This window comes from Geotrypetes seraphini, chromosome 2, assembly GCF_902459505.1.
Source record: "Geotrypetes seraphini chromosome 2, aGeoSer1.1, whole genome shotgun sequence".
Classification (NCBI taxonomy): Eukaryota; Metazoa; Chordata; class Amphibia; order Gymnophiona; family Dermophiidae; genus Geotrypetes; species Geotrypetes seraphini.
In genome coordinates this window covers 5,748,791-5,766,594 of record NC_047085.1, presented here as the reverse complement: position 1 = coordinate 5,766,594, position 17,804 = coordinate 5,748,791, and the positions used below count along the sequence as shown (strand labels likewise).

Here is a 17,804-nt window from a genome sequence, read left to right as displayed (position 1 = left end):
CGGCGTGGCTCTTGAAAGGGGTCGCCTTAGCAAGAAGGGATATTCAGACAAGGTGATCTCTACACTGTTGGGGTCCCGGAGGCTTTCTACCTCTCGGGCTTATGTGCGGGTTTGGCGTCTCTTTGAGGAATGGTGTCGGGCGCGGGGAGTGACCTCTTTTCGCGCTTCTCTGCCTAACATTCTGGAGTTCTTGCAGGACGGTCTGGATAGAGGCCTGGCTTGGTCTTCTCTCCGGGTTCATCTTGCGGCCCTGTCGGCTTTTCGAGGGTTGGTGTCAGGTCAGCGTTTATCGGCTCTTCCTGATGTGATTAGGTTTTTGCGGGCGGCCAAGTTGCTTAGGCCTCCCCTACGGCCCTCGGTTCCCTCTTGGGATCTTAATCTGGTGCTTTCTGTATTGGTGCGTCCGCCTTTCGAGCCGTTGGACGACTGTTCTTTGAAGGACCTTACTTTGAAGGCGGTCTTTTTGGTGGCCATTACTTCTGCTAGGCGTGTTTCTGAGCTGCAGGCTTTCTCTTGTAGGACTCCCTTCTTGGAGTTTTCTAGGGAGCGGGTCGTCTTGCGGCCTGTTCCTTCCTTTCTGCCTAAGGTTGTTTCTCCTTTTCATGTCAATCAATCGGTGGTTCTCCCGGTCTTGGGTGGTCGGGAGGGCTCTTCTGAGCAACGGCAGCTGCGCAAGTTGGATGTCGGTCGGGTCCTTCGCTCTTATGTGCAGCGGACCCAGGAATTCCGGAAGTCCGATCGTCTCTTTGTCCTCCTGGCGGGTCCTCGTCGGGGAGCTGGCGCTTCTAAGGCTACTATTGCGCGCTGGATCAAGGAGACGATTGCTTCCGCTTATCTTCTGAAACAGCAGCCTGTTCCGGAGTTTCTCAAGGCTCATTCCACTCGGGGTCAGGCGGCTTCTTGGGCTGAGTCGTCGCTCGTGCCTCCTGTGGATATTTGTAAGGCTGCGGTTTGGTCCTCCTTGCATTCCTTTGTTCGTCATTATCGGGTTGATGTGCAGGCGCGTCGGGACGCGGTGTTCGGTGAGCGTGTACTGGTATCGGCCCTTCGGGGGTCCCGCCCGTGAGAGGGACTGCTTTGGTACGTCCCATTCGTAAAGTTAACCTCTACTGGTCTGGAGAGTGCTAAAGAAGGAGAAATTAGGTTCTTACCTGCTAATTTACTTTCTTTTAGCTTCTCCAGACCAGTAGAGGTCCCCACCCTGTCTGTTGTTGTTGTTGTTGGGGCTGTTGCGCGGGCAGTTTTTGGTTTTTTGCTGCGGGTTCTAGTATTTTTCTAGGGCCGGGGAGAATTGAAGAACAGCGGCTGTGGCTCGGCTGGCTTAGCTGGCGAGCTGTGGGGACATTCTTCCTTCGGGAATTTCTCCTCTGCATTTTCCAACAGCATTTTGGGTTTTGTTATTTGTTACTCCTTTCGGAGTATTGTTTTTTCTCTCTGTTGTTTTCCAGTTCTTGGTTCTGCTTGGCTATTCGGCAGACTGAGGGAAATAGAGAGGAGGGGCTAGGATATACTGTCCCAAAGTTTTGTTTTCAGTCTCCACCTGCTGGTCATGATTAGATATATACCCATTCGTAAAGTTAACCTCTACTGGTCTGGAGAAGCTAAAAGAAAGTAAATTAGCAGGTAAGAACCTAATTTCTCCTTCTCCCACATCCATCCTCAGACTCTGCTTTTCACTGCCACGGAAAGGGATTTAACACATACCTTTTCTGTACTAGTTTAAAGCAAGTTACAGTATCTCATATCCTGCTTAAAAACGAAGCGGGTTACTTATGAGCCTATCCCCTTTCACCTTCATCTCATGAACCCTCATTCCAAAGCTTCCTTTCAAATGAAAGCGACTCGCTTCATGCGCATTTACATCACGTAGGTATTTAAACGTCTATCATATCTCCCCTCTCCCGCTTTCCTCCAAAGTATGCAGATTGAGATCTTTAAGTCTGTCCCCATACGCCTCATGACGAAGACCACAAACCATTTGAGTAGCCTTCCTCTGGACCGACTCCATCCTTTTTATATCTTTTTGAAAGTGCAGCCTCCAGAATTGTACACAATATTCTAAATGAGATCTCACCAATACCTCCTTTTTCCTACCGGCCATACCTCTTCCTAATCACCTTAGTATCCTTCTAGCTTTTGTCGTAGCCTTTTCAACTTCTTTGGCCACCTTAAGATCAATGCTTTCTTTTTAAAGATGAATTTGAACAGTAAAAGCTAGAAGGTCACCCAATTATAAGTGCTTTAACCTACTGTGATTTCCTTCTGCATTGTAGTTCGACCCTCTTTCCTACTCTATGTTTCAGTATTTTCCCCCAAATACTATGTTTGTCATACCCTATTTTAAATTTTGTACTTCGCATTGTGGAAAACTCTGCTGCGCGACTCATCTTCTACCAACCTCGCTATACGCATGTCACCCCTCTCCTTAAGTCACTTCGCATACGGTTCAAGATCTTATTGCAGACCTACAAGTGTATTCATTCTGCTGCCCCTCAATATCTCTCCTCGCTTCTCTCTCCTTATACACCTCCCAGAGAACTCCGTTCCTCAGGTAAGTCACTCTTAACGTTACCTTTCTCCTCCACTGCCAATTCCAGACTTCTTTTCATCTAGCTGCCCCCTATGCCTGGAATAAATTACCTTAGTTTGTCCATCAAGCCCCTTCCCTTGTTTAAAAGCAGACTAAAATCCCACCTTTTTGATAATAGCTTTCAATCCTTAACCCTACTGCTCTGCCCTCCAACCCAGCCAGCAGATTAACCCTTCCCCTTAACTGTATCCATGACATCCTGTTTGTCTGTCTTGTCTGTTTAGATTGTAAGCTCTTTGGAGCAGGGATTGTCTTCTTTGTGACTCTGGACAGCGCTGCGTGCATCTAGGAGCACTATAGACATGATTAATAGTAGTAGTAGAATATGATAATGCATTTTAATCAAAAATTTTATTAAACCTGAAACTTGAACATGCATATAAAATTTTGTAGCAAATGCATTTTCTTGCAAGTGATATTCTTACTAAATTCTTAATGACGCTCCCCTGACCCAAGCAAAGGAATACATTTGCAACAAGAAGCTCTTCCTAATGGGCAGATAAGTACTTTCCTACCTTGAAATTTAAGTTTTGTCACTATTATTACATTGATGGTGTAACACATGTATAAATAAGCACAAGTAACGCTTGCAAAGTTTGCCTGATGAAAGATAAAGCTACTAGTAATGCCAATAAACAAACAAGGCCTTGTTGGAAGAGGTTTAAATTAGAGGGCTTCCCCATATACAGTATTAATCAACATGATCAGATCTATTTTTGACATTAGTGAGTGCATTCCATAGTGCATTCAGGAAGAAAAAAAGAAAACCCCAAAATAATTTATACCCCAGCTACCGTCCTGTTCAAGGACCATCTCAGCAATCCCCAGCCTTTACTCTATTCATGTTATTTTACCAATTCTTATCATCAGGGCTGTGGGGCTGGAATCAGAGTTAGCATCAATCAAAAGGTGCCAACTCCAACTTCAAAATAAAAACTTATATACTACTATCCAGTCATGTCCAACCCTTGGATACTCTGTAGGCCAGTCCTTGCCATGCTTCCCTGTTTTCCACAGCTTGATGTTCATTCCCGTGTCATTCTTGATGGTATCCAGCCAATATGATCCGCTTCAACCTGGACACAGGAGCAAAACATCGATCCATCGAGCCATGGCACTGAACTTCCGAAAAGGGAATTACGAAGGGATGAGACTCATGGTGGGGAATAAGATTAAGAAGAGGATAAGCACTGTAAAAATGCTAGAGCATGGTCCATTTTTAAGGACACAGTCACCAAGGCGCAAAATTTATATATACCACATATCAACAAGGGATCCAAGAGGAAAAAGAACAAAGAACCGGCGTAGCGGTGAAGGAAGCGATCAGAGACAAGAAGATTTTGTTTAAGGAATGAAAAAGGTAAAAAACGGACGAAAACTGGAAAAAACACAAACAGCATCAAAGCAAGTGCCATAAGGCGGTAAAAGGGGCCAAAAGAGACTATGAGGAAAAAATAGCCAAGGAGGCGAGAAACTTCAAGCCGTTCTTTTGATATATTAAGAGGAAATGACCCAGGAAGGAAGCAGGAGGGCCTTTGGATGACCATGGAATAAAGGGAGTGCTAAGGAGGACAAAGCCATCGCCGACAAACTGAACACATTTTTGCATCTGTATTTACCGAAGAGGACATACACAACATACCGGAAGCCGACAGGCTATACGCAGGAAATGAAGATGGGAAACTGACAGGGTTGACAGTAAGTCTAGAAGAGGTATGCAGGCAGATTGATAGGCTTAAAAATGATAAATCCCCTTATAACGGGCCTTTGGTCTCCCCTGCTTCCTTTTACCACTGACCATTCCGAGTAGCACCACCTTTTCTAGTCAATTCACCCTCCTCACATGTCCAAAATAGGTTAGTCTCTGGTAATCTTGCCTTCTAGGGACAACTCTGTTCTTTTCAATCTCTCCCTAAGCACAGGAAGAGTCCCCTTGGACTGGAAAACCGCCAACGTTATCCCACTCCACAAAAAGGGATGCAGGACAGAGACGGCAAACTACAGACCAGTGAGTCTCACGTCTATAGTGTGCAAGCTCATGGAAACACTGATCAAACGACATCTCGACATGATCCTAGACGAAGAAAACCTACGTGATCCACACCAGCACGGATTCACCCAGGGCAGATCCTGCCAATCTAACCTGATTGGTTTTTTTGACTGGGTTACTAGGCAGCTAGATGCCGGAGAATCAATGGATGTGGTGTATTTGGACTTCAGTAAAGCTTTTGATAGCGTCCCACACCGAAGATTATTGAACAAACTAAAATCAATAGGGTTAGGGAACACTCTAACTACATGGGTTGAGGATTGGCTGAGTGGTAGACTTCAGAGGGTGGTGGTAAACGGTACCCCTTCCAAAACGTCAGGCGTGATCAGTGGAGTGCCACAGGGCTTGGTCTTGGGCCCGATTCTATTCAACTTATTCATAAGAGATATTACCCGAGGACTTAGAGGAAAGGTATCAATGTTCGCCGATGACGCCAAACTTTGCAACATAGTAGGTAAAAGCATTTTACCTGATAATATGATGCAAGATCTACTACTGCTTGAACGGTGGTCGGCAACATGGCAACTAGGCTTCAATGCTAAAAAGTGTAAGGTAATGCACCTGGGTAAGAAAAACCCGCACAGAACTTACATACTAAATGGTGAGACCTTGGCCAGGACCACGACGGAACGTGATCTAGGGGTGATCATTAGTGATGACATGAAGGTTGCAAATCAAGTGGAGAAAGCTACCTCCAAGGCAAGGCAAATGATGGGTTGTATTCGTAGAGGTTTTGTCAGCAGGAGACCTGAAGTTATGATGCCGCTGTACAGGTCCATGGTGAGGCCTCACTTGGAGTATTGCGTTCAATTCTGGAGACCACACTACCGGAAGGATGTGCAGAGAATCGAGTCGGTTCAGCGAATGGCCACAAAGATGGTCTGGGGGTTCAAGGATCTCACGTATGAAGAAAGAATGAATAAACTGAGGCTGTACTCACTTGAGGAACGAAGAGAGAGGGGTGATATGATTGAAACATTTAAGTACATCACGGGCCGTATCGAGTCGGAAGAAGATATCTTCTACCTCATGGGACCCTCGACCACCAGGGGGCATCCGCTAAAAATCAGGGGAGGGAAGTTCCATAGCGACTCCAGAAAATACTTATTCACTGAAAGAGTGGTGGATCATTGGAACAAACTCCCACTGCAGGTGATTGAGGCCAACAGCGTGTTGGACTTTAAGAGAAGATGGGATATTCACAGGGGATCCCTAGGGGAGTGAAACCAGAGGGAGGGTATTTGGAATGGGCAGACTTGGTGGGCTATAGCCCTTTTCTGCCGTCTTTTTCTATGTTTCTAACTCTGGGACTATATGATGAAGAATATTTTTGTTGGTGATCCTAGCTGTCCATGGGATTCATAGAAGTCTTCTCCAGCACCATAGCTCGAAGGTATCAATTTTTCTTCTATCTGCTTTCGTGAGTGTCCATGTCTCACAGTCATATGTTGCGATTGGGAACATAATGGCAGTAATCAGTCTTTGTCTGATGGTGACTGAGACGTCCTTGCATTTCCATATTTGGTCCAAGGTCACCATGGCTGCACACCCCAGTGCTAATTGACGCTTGATCTCTGCTGTGATTAATGAGGGACCCAATGAAAATGAAGCTGTCAACCACTTCTGTTTCTTCATGGTTGATCTTTATGTGGACTTGCTTGTTGGCGGTAGTCATGATTTTGATCTTCTTGATGTTCAGGTAAAGTCCTGTCTTCTCGCTTTCTTCCTTCAGCTTTAGCTTCACCCCAGCACTCGAATCATCTAAGTCCAACTTCCTCATATACCTTATAATATATGGTAAATTTATCATTTTATTATGTCATGTTATGTTCAGCCTTATATCCTGCCAAATCCTCACAAATGTTGTATTTACATACATACATTCAGACCTATATATTTGTCCTGGATCTAAATAAGGACGCAGATATAGATATCAATTATATTCACCAGTACTTTAGATCAAGAACAAAAAATTTTAAGCCTAATATTAGTAGGGAGTAGGAGTTGGAGCTGGAGTCAGAGTTGGACAGTAAAAAAAATAGAGGATTTGAAGGTTTGGTGTACCGATTCCACAGCCCTGTTTATAATGTCATTTGACTTCATTGAAATTTTGTTTTGCTTTATAAACTTTTTGCCTCTCTTCCCTATAGTCTTCACTTGCAGCCCAGACCAGTGAGAGCCTTTTATTCAGATCTCCCTCCTCCTGGGCTAGTCACACTGCAACACAAGCAGCTCTTCAATGCAGCCCAGCACAGTGGAAGCGATTCTTGAAAAGCACAGGATCCAATTCTTTTTCTGTGGAGTACTGCAGACACAGCTCCTCCTTACCCTGGGCAAGTGGGATATGCAAAACTGTATATGGCTTAATAATAATGGGCATGACAAAACAGGAGACGCTTCCAATATAACTCTGTAGTGAATTAAACAAGACTATTCCGTTTCTCTTCACGAGAACCATGTTTTGTAACACTAATCTAATCTAATCTAATCTAAATCTTGGGTTTATATACCGCATCATCTCCGCAGATGGAGCTCGACACGGTTTACATGGTTAAGGAAGGAACGGAACTCCAGTGGAATTATATAAGTATGAGAGAAGAGAGGTTGGTGTGAGAGTGCCAGGAGCGGGACGGGGTTACGTTCTGGAGAAGAGCCAGGTCTTCAGATGTCTTAAAGAGTCTTTCCGGATCCCAAAGATTTCTGTCGGTGCTGAATTATGAGAATGTCAATGTCAGATGGTATATGGGGTGTACTTCCCCAAGGATCAAGCCTATAAGTCAGGCCTTCTAGACACCCTGATATGTGCTAAATATATTCAGAGTTGTTTCATTTTTCCATGCCTTTTGGACATGCCCAAAGGTGAAGAACTTCTGGGGGATGGTTGTTCGTTACTTGGAACGATTAATACATTTTCAGCGGCCACCCTCATGTTGGATAAATACGAAGCTTTACGCATCAGTCAAAGGGCACTGGCTCCTCAAATAGAAGGGTGGGGTTCTGGGGAAGAAAATGATCTGTGTTGCTAGACCGGGAAGCTCTGTCATTTTGTGCTTGGAGGAATCGTCTCCATTCTTTAATGCTATTGGAAAGTAGGGATGCCAAACTCACCCTATAGGAAAAAACATTTCCTTCAGACTTGGGAGGTTTATATTCAGTCTTTCCCGCCTATAAAAGAGTGAGCCAGGGACGCTGCCATCCAGTCTGTTGGGAGGCAGGGGTAGGGGGGATGATTGGGGTTGGGTTAATGAGATTTGGGGTGGTACTGAGCCTTTTTTTTAGTGCTTATTTTGTGTGGTTGGCTCATTGGGGATTCCCTTCTACCCACTTGCAAATAATGTCTCCCCTATTGCACTGGGGATGGGTAAAAAAGGGGGTATAATGTATTGACAGCTACATATTGCTTTGACTGTAGCATTGTTCTATTTTCATTGTGTTGTACTGTTTGGTTGTCAATAAAAAACTCTGACTTTAAGAAAAAAAGAGTCTTTCTGACCTCATCCATGGCACGAATCTCCAGACGGAGCTTGTCCATCACTGTGATAAAGAGCTGAAAGAAAGCAAGCACATGAGTCACCGCAAAGCCCTCACTACAACATGTACAAAAGGAACTTTATCGAAAGGTATCTTTTAGTGGTTGGGTCTGGCATGTATCCTGGATCCTCAGCAGCCAATCACATGGTGGCTAACGAGGGCACTTTTCAAAAGCTAGTTGCTTGTTTAAGTGTTTTTTGAATCTACCCACCCCAGAGACAAGTTCATATGTTGGACCATAATGCATACACTTGGACCCTCATAGAGGCATTCCTGAGGCCAGGCTCAGAGCAAGGGCCGCCACCACATATGTTTTGCATTTTCAAAACCATTCACTTTGTTGTAGCAAGTACCCACAAAAACCATAGGTACAAATCTCTGCATGTGGTGGGTTTGAAATGAAGGGAAAGCACAAACATATCTTCCTTTTGAGAACTGGGTGAAAAGTAGCTGCCCATACACTTTTGAAAGTTACCCTTAATGTGCCTGCATTGTGTCCTTTCATTCACTCTTGTATGAGGGGTGTAACCAGACCTTGACTTTTGGGGAGGCCAAATATTTCCTCTCGGTTCCACTCCCTTCGCCGAATCATACCTTTGCTGGCGGGGATGCTCAAACCCCACCAGCTGAAGAGATTCTTGCCAGAGCCTCCACCAGGGCTGCTTGAGCAGCTCCACCCTCCTACGCTGGCATTTCTGTTCAAAGCATGCACTGAAGTGCCAGCACCAGTGGTTGGATCACCCTGACAAATTTTTGCTGCTCAAGCAGCACAGGCTGGAGCTTGGGAGAGAATCTTTTTGGCTAGCAAGGCTTGAGTATCCCCACCAGCCAGGCATCTGGTGCCATAATTTTGGAAGAGGCCTGAGTCCAAAGAGGGAGGGGGAGTGAGCCCATGTCCCCGAGGCCTTCTAGTGACTACACACTTGCCATGGGCACATGCAGAGAAAAGCCATATTACTTATGCTTACAACTAAGGATGCTTGTAGCAATGACACTTACAGAAACAATGTCTGCAATGCAACGGTTGAGGTTCCCCTTGTCGTCTTTGATGGTAATGGGCCGATCCTCCTTGATCCTCTCCATAGCTAGAGGGCAGTCCAGCTGTAGAGAAAAATGAACACGGGAGACATCAGTGCTCGCCTGACAGGACTTCCTGTTTCCAATGCTACAGAGAGAGGCTTCAGGCCCGGTGAGATGCAGCGGTCAAGGTGAGTTCCCAGGGCTATGAAGAGCACAGAGAAGGAGCAAGCAGGGAGCGGGAGCTGAGGTATGAAGAAGTGCCTGCAGAAAAAAAGAAGAATGAGCGATGTGGATCATGAATGGGAGGAGGATAAGAGAAAGATGGGGTGTGCTTTCCTGAGGTGGAGGAGAAGAGAGGCAAAGAATGGGTTCCCAGGAAGGGGAAGAAGAGGGAAGAGAGAAAAGGGAGGAAATGGTACCCATGGAGGGGAGAGAAGAGCGATGGGAAGAGATGGTGCCCATGGAGAGGAAGGGAGATTAATCATGCAGTTATAAACTTGAATCAATACACAACCCCTAGTCTTTATGCATCTCTTTTAGTGAAGTTGCATTCTAGACTTCAACTCCTTCAGAACACTGCCACTAAACTTTTATTTTGCTTGAAAAATTCTGAGTCTCACCTACCTTGATTTCTCTTCACTGGCTTCCTGTACAAGCTCAGATTCTATTTATTTATTCAGGGGAGCTCAGAACGGTTTACATGAATTTATTCAGGTATTCAAACATATTCCCTGTATGTCCCTGCAGGCTCACAATCTATCTAATGTACCTGGAGCAGTGGAGGATTAAGTGACTTGTCCAGGGTCACAAGGAGCAGCGTGGGGTTTGAACCCACAACCTCAGGGTGCTGAGGCTGTAGCTTTAACCATTGTGCCACACTCTGTAGCCTGTATTATATTCAAAATGTTTAATGGGTCTACACCAGAATATCTGCTGGGTTTATTTACTTTTCCTTTAGCTCCAGAAATGCCATGATTTAGAGATCCATTTCTTTTAATTTTTCCATCTTTTTTGGGAATTAAGTACAAAAATATATTGATGGGTTCCTTTCACTATCAAACAATTCAGTTTACTTTCTTGCCTTCCAAGCTTAGAGCCTTTTCTTATTTTTCCTTTTGTAAAATCTTAAAAACTTGCTTAAGAGATTTTTTGATTAATTGTTGGTATTTTGATATTTTCTTTCTTCTTTCCTTATCTGCTGTGACCTGCCTTAAACCACCGACTCTGGGAGTTGGTGGGATACAAGACTTACATTACATTATATTACCCTCCAAGGATAACTCAAAGAATCAATGATCTATTAGGGTTATTATACACTAGTACATCGTAGGCAGATTCCAATATACATATACAGTACAAAACACTGAACAATGCTCCTATAGACAACAATGTATCACGTTATGTAAGATTCATGTTCAGGTTAGAAAAAGAGGCACAGCAAAAAAGATAGGTTTTTAGCAATTTCTTAAATTGGTCCTCCAGCTCGCATAACCTCAGGTTGGGAGAGTCTTTGGACGTCGTGTACCTGGACTTCAGTAAAGCTTTTGACAGTGTCCCACACCGCAGGCTGCTAAGCAAGATGGAATCGATGGGGTTTAGGAGAGACACTAACTGCATGGGTCAATGATTGGCTGAGTGGCAGACTTCAGAGGGTGGTGGTTAAACATCGGAGGTGACCAGTGGAGTGCCGCAGGGCTCGTTCCTGGGTCCACTCCTTTTCAACATATTCATAGGGGATCTGACTCAAGGGCTTCAAGGTAAAATAACACTATTCGCCGATGACGCCAAACTATGTAATATAGTAAGTGAATGCAGTTTACAGAATTATATGGCGCAGGACCTGCTTACATTGGAAAGTTGTTCCTCAACCTGGCAGCTAGGTTTCAATGCTAAGAAATGTAAGGTCATGCACCTCGGAAGCGGAAATCCATGCAGGACGTACTTCTTGAACGGAGAAACTTTAACTAGGACTTCAGCAGAACGAGATTTAGGAGTAATCATCAGTGCAGACATGAAAACTGCCAATCAAGTGGAGAAGGCTTCATCTAAGGCAAGGCAGATATTGGGTTGTATCAATAGAAGTTTCGTCAGCCGAAAGCCTGAAGTCATAATGCCGTTGTACAGGGCCATGGTGAAACCTCATCTGGAGTACTGTGTGCAATTATGGAGGCCACATTACAGTAAAGATGTGCGCAGAATTGAATCGGTTCAGCGGACGGCCACCAGGATGATCTTGGGGCTCAAGGGTCTCTCGTACGAAGAGAGACTGAACAAATTGCAGCTCTACACTCTCGAGGAACGTAGGGAGAGGGGAGACATGATCGAAACATTTAAGTACCTCACGGGACATGTCGAAGTGGAAGATGATATTTTCTTTCTCAAGGAACCCTCGGCCACAAGAGGGCACCCGCTCAAACTCAGGGGCGGAAAATTTCATGGCGACACCAGAAAGTATTTCTTCACAGAGAGAGTGGTTGATCATTGGAACAAGCTTCCAGTGCAGGTGATCGAGGCAGACAGCATGCCAGACTTTAAGAATAAATGGGATACCCATGTGGGATCCCTACGAGGGTCAAGATAAGGAAATTGGGTCATTAGGGCATATCAGGGGGTGGGTAAGCAGAGTGGGCAGACTTGATGGGCTGTAGCCCTTTTCTGCCGTCATCTTCTATGTTTCTATGTTCCCCAGCAAATTATTCCATATGGAAGGGCAGCCAGTGAAAAAGCCACCATAATGAATGGCTAAGGGCCCAGCCTCAGAAAGGAATGATCTTCTCATTGAAGTTCTTCATTGCAAACTCTGCAGCCTGTTGTTGTTAGATGCCACTGACTCGTGCTCGAGTCCTAGCGACTTGATGAATTGCAGATCTAAAAAGAAATTGGTTTTATGCTAATCTGGAAAGGTACTCTACCGTCATCCCTATGGATCAGCCATCTGATTGCAGGTCACCCTTTTCGCCTGGTTCCTTCGATCTTCCCAAAAACAAAAAATTAGGACTGCACAGGCTGCCCTAAAGATCCCCGAGGGCTGCCATTGGCTTGCGGGCCTTGCAATCAAGAACAATGGTGAAATGATTGCCAGTTAAAATTTGATGCAAAGAGATGTACTTGGGATGTTAAAATCCCAAACCGTATGTGCTAGGGGGTGAGGTATTGATTGCACAGACCAGGAGAGAGACCTTGGGGAGATGATGTCAGAGGATCTCAAGGCGGTGTGACTGTAACCAGAAACCATTCTATTACCTTAACAAGTCTGTGGCTCTACTGTTAACTGAAGTCCTCACGCCACCATCTGTTTTATTGCTAACTCATACTGGGCCTATATTGTATTGTATGTCTTATCCTTAATTGTAATCCTTACCCCAACTTATATTGTGTATGTAAACTTGTAACCCATTTTGGGCGGATTGGCTAAAAAATTAAATAAGAACATAAGAATAGCCTTACTGGGTCAGACCAAAGGTCTATCAAGCCCAGTAGCCCGTTCTCACGGTAGCCAATCCAGATCACTAGTACCTGGCCAAAAACCCAAGGAGTAGCAACATTCCATACAGAATCCCAGGGTAACAATATTCTAGAATCCCCAGAGTACCAAGATTCCATGCTACCAATTCAGGGCAAGCAGTGGCTTCCCCCGTGACTTTCTCAATAACAGACTATGGACTTTTCCTCCAGGAACTTGTCCAAACCTTTCTTAAAACCAGCTACGCTATCCGCTCTTACCACATAAATAATTCTGTACTACCTGTGCCAGTTGTTGTGGCAGTCTTTTATACACCAATGGACAAATAAATATCAACATATTATACTCGATCTGAAAAGATAGCTAGTTAGTTAGGTGCTATCAACTTGTGTTTGAGCCCTAAAAAGAGATCGGTTTGTGCTAGTCCAGAAAGGTCCTCCATGATTGTTTTCAACCCTCTTCGCCTGGTTCCTTTGATCTTTCCAAACATGACATCCTTCTCCAATGATTTTTCTCTTCCAATGGTGTGACCAAAATAAGATAGTTATAACTTCATCATTTGGGCTCCGAGTGACATAGATACTGGAAGCCAATGAAGTTGTTTCAAAACATCCACCCAACACATCCCATTAAAAGCACTACTTGCAATGCCTTGACTATTATTATTAGGATTTAGAATTAACTCCTAGACTCTGAAGAGAATAGAATAATGGAATGGTAATATTCCCCAACCTTGTATTTAGAACTAAGTGGAATATGGAAAGACCAGGCATTTGCTGAAGAAGAATAAAATGCTTAGGGTTGGAAGGTGCAGAATTCAAAATGTTTTCAACAACTGTATAAGCTTTTTCTATCCCATTTCTGACCAGAAATATTAGTTAGACATCTACTGCATAAGGAGTGTGAGAATTAGAAATATTCTAATAAGGTAGGAGCACAGATTGCAAACCCATGCATCATGTCACAAACAGACCTACAATTTGGCAGCTGGCAGCTGCCTTACTTTGAAACCAGATTCTGGTCTGGACAGGGTATGAGCCACCGTCAGGCCCAGGGAAGGGAGGGGAGGAATGGCAGCTTGTTCTAGGCTGGGAAAGAAAGGCTGCTACTGCAGTTGGCCCCCAAAGGAAGAGAAAGATTAAGAGAGGAGAGAAAAAGCAAAGATGATCTGAAATAATGGAAACTGAGCAAGTCCTTTGTCGTCCCCTTTTACTAGCACTGGCAGAGGGAATTCAGAAGGAAAAGCCATGCAAACTGAAGCTCCACACAGCAGCATACTGAGTGGCAGGAGTGACTCCAGCTCGGATGGCTGCCAGAAACATGCATGCAGACCACCTGTGCCCACAGTGAGACTCACCCTGTATTTCCTGCAGAAGTCATCAATGGATCCCACTTCTGCACCCTGCACCTGTTTGAAGGCAGCTTTATATTGCACCAGTAATCGGGAGCAGGCAGCTGTGTACCTGAAGTACCAAAACAGAATTATAAAGTACAACACACACAGCCTGATCCCTGTGACTACAGCACAAATGATTTTTCAAAATGTTAACTTTCCTCTGCTTACACCCTCTCTCTAGGATGCTACCGCATTTCACATATTTTTAGCAAGAATATGTTTCAAGCCTTTATCCTCAGGACCAATCTATTCCTGGCCTTGGGAATCATTTACCCTCTTTTCTCATAGAGAGAATCCCTTTTTTCCTGGGAGGGATGGGGGTGAATATTGTTCCTGTCCAAGGCAATCCCTTCCCTTGGGAACCGAAAATGGTTCTTGTCCTGGAAACTGACCACCTATTGCCTCTAAGGGGTGTCCTTATGAACCTTCTGGTAGGACTAGAGGGCATGGATTTAGATTGCAGGGAGCCAGCTCAGGAATAACATCTCTTTTTCAGGAATGCCCTCTCGTGGGAGGAGGTAAAGTTGAAAACAGTAATGGACGGGTTAGATACAAAGGAATCCTGTGTGGAAAGCATGGAACCAAACAAGATTAGCTGTGATTATCAAACAATAATAAGCTTTTATTGATTATGACAGGAGTCGCTATACAACATATCACAAGTAACTGGAAAAATTGTTGCAGACTCAATTACAGTTTTTGGTAGAATTCGTTATGTCACATTTATAAAATGTTTTTCAATTTTTCACAGCTATAAATCATTTAGAATACAAACTACTTGTAAGTGCAAAAAAATAATAATAACGATAATAAAATTATATAAATAATTTGTGAAGTGCTCAGACCTGATAACCCATTTAGTAGTGATGTCACCACAATGAGGTTAACTAGGGGACCATCATTGCATTCACTTGTCCCCTGCCATCCCTGAATATTGAATACTATGTCTTATCTAGTGGTGGTACTTATCTTCGTTCAGGGGTTGTTCATGTTGAAGGTGTTAACTCTCATTGGTGACTGGTGTCTATTAAAGTGCTCGTGCTTCTTTAAAATTGTTGTTAGTTTCTTAGGTGATCTCCCGTCCCCCCGACCCGGATTTCGTCTCTTCGTCAGGGAGGGACACTAAGAAATTTCAAACAGCGAACTAAAAGTAAAATATACTAGGTTATAATTCTACCATCTAAGCAGTAATTAAATACTTGAAAGACTCTTATATCCAGTTTCTAATATACATCTTATTTGTTATTGAATTACCTGATATCGGCTCGCTATGGTCAGAGAAGTTCAGAATGGACTGAGCGAATGAGGCTCACTTCACTGCGTATGTGTTATATAGGGAAGCTGACCGGAACTTAACTTATACACTTATTGACAACAGCCGGAAGTAAATGCAACATTGAGAGATTACTTCGCAGGATATGGATCTATATTGCCAACCATTCAATATCTAAATTTAATCCTGCTGGCTGCAGGGTCTGCCAGTTATATATCAGACGCTGTTCTTTCAATATTAAAGATCTTGATATGTCCCCTTCAGTTTTGCGTGTGTGGATTAGCACTGTGTACTTTAGATCTTCTAGTTTATGTGAATGCTGGGACCAATGGGATACGAGGGGGGCGGTAACCCTATTGGTTCTAATGTTGCTTAAATGTTCCGTAATTCGGGTTTTGATTTTACGTATCGTTTGACCAATATAAACTTTTTTACATGGGCATTGTATGTAATAAACCACTCCCTTAGAGTCACAATTGGTCCCAGTATTCAAAAAGAAATGTCGTGATCGTGATGGCGGGATTTCTATAGAAGTAGCGTCTAATACATAACTACAGGCCCTGCATTTACCACAAGGTTTGTGGGGTGGTCTGTTTGTGGGGCTTTGTTGATGATAGTTATATTTGAGCAGTTCGCCCAAATTAGAGGCCCGTGAGTACGCAAATTTAGGTGGATTTTGAAAGGAAGAATGGTATTGCAGTATTGCCCAATGTCTTAAAATGATATGTTTTATGGCATTACCTTTGCTAGTGTGTGGCATCACACAGACCATGTCCTGCTCAGTTTGTTTGTTATGATCATTGAGCATTAAACAGGGGCGGTGGCAATTTTTAGCTCTTTTCCACGCTTTTCTAACGATTTTCCCAGGATACCCTCTCTGAATAAATTTGTCATACATATCATGTGCCTCTTTATCAAAATCAGATTCATCAGAGCAGATTCTTCGAATACGTAGGAACTGTCCAATTGGGATACTGTTCCTGAGGGCTTTAGGATGGAAACTTTGATATTGTAACAGTGTGTTTCGATCAGATTTTTTCTTGTGTAGAGTGGTGGAGATTTGTTGTTCATTTTTAACAATCTTTATATCCAAGAAGGATATTTGATGTTTATGATATGTATATGTAAAAGCTATGTTAGCATCTTTTTGATTTAATTCTTGCATAAAGATTTTTAAAGCTTCTTCTCCACCACTCCACACAAAAAATATATCATCGATGAAGCGTTTCCAACAGGAAACCAGGTGGAATTGTGAAGAAGTATAAACATTGGTTTCCTCGTACTGAGTCATGTACAGACACGCTAAGGTGGGAGCTACAGTGGCTCCCATTGCTACTCCTTTGGTTTGGAGATAAATCTCATTCTCGAATTTGAAATAATTGTTAAAAATAACCAATTCAGCAAATTTTATCAATAGATTGCGTTTAGAGGTGGAACAACTCAATTTTGTGACTGATGACTCAACCAACCGTACTGCTTCCTTTTGCGGGACGTTAGTATATAACGCAACCACATCAGCGGTGACTAATAATACTTCTTGGGAGTCAATTTGTTCAGCATATTGTTGTATAAATTGCAAAAAATGGGTTGAGTCCTTTATATATGACTCAGCACGAGGAACCAAATGCTTTAATTGACTGTCAAATGATATACATATCATAAACATCAAATATCCTTCTTGGATATAAAGATTGTTAAAAATGAACAACAAATCTCCACCACTCTACACAAGAAAAAATCTGATCGAAACACACTGTTACAATATCAAAGTTTCCATCCTAAAGCCCTCAGGAACAGTATCCCAATTGGACAGTTCCTACGTATTCGAAGAATCTGCTCTGATGAATCTGATTTTGATAAAGAGGCACATGATATGTATGACAAATTTATTCAGAGAGGGTATCCTGGGAAAATCGTTAGAAAAGCGTGGAAAAGAGCTAAAAATTGCCACCGCCCCTGTTTAATGCTCAATGATCATAACAAACAAACTGAGCAGGACATGGTCTGTGTGATGCCACACACTAGCAAAGGTAATGCCATAAAACATATCATTTTAAGACATTGGGCAATACTGCAATACCATTCTTCCTTTCAAAATCCACCTAAATTTGCGTACTCACGGGCCTCTAATTTGGGCGAACTGCTCAAATATAACTATCATCAACAAAGCCCCACAAACAGACCACCCCACAAACCTTGTGGTAAATGCAGGGCCTGTAGTTATGTATTAGACGCTACTTCTATAGAAATCCCGCCATCACGATCACGACATTTCTTTTTGAATACTGGGACCAATTGTGACTCTAAGGGAGTGGTTTATTACATACAATGCCCATGTAAAAAAGTTTATATTGGTCAAACGATACGTAAAATCAAAACCCGAATTACGGAACATTTAAGCAACATTAGAACCAATAGGGTTACCGCCCCCCTCGTATCCCATTGGTCCCAGCATTCACATAAACTAGAAGATCTAAAGTA

General features: G+C 43.3%; 1 protein-coding gene across 1 annotated transcript in view; it reads right to left on the bottom strand.

Annotated features, from left to right (window-relative positions):
- Nucleotides 1–17,804, bottom strand: part of VPS28 (VPS28 subunit of ESCRT-I) — a 48,774-nt gene that overhangs the window by 11,272 nt on the left and 19,698 nt on the right. Inside the window, exons 6-8 of the mRNA XM_033934706.1 lie at nucleotides 14,012–14,117; nucleotides 9,171–9,272; nucleotides 8,134–8,187 (exon numbers count right to left, since the gene is read on the bottom strand). Coding sequence (XP_033790597.1) covers nucleotides 8,134–8,187; nucleotides 9,171–9,272; nucleotides 14,012–14,117 — 262 coding nt within the window. The remainder of the gene's footprint in view (nucleotides 1–8,133; nucleotides 8,188–9,170; nucleotides 9,273–14,011; nucleotides 14,118–17,804) is intronic.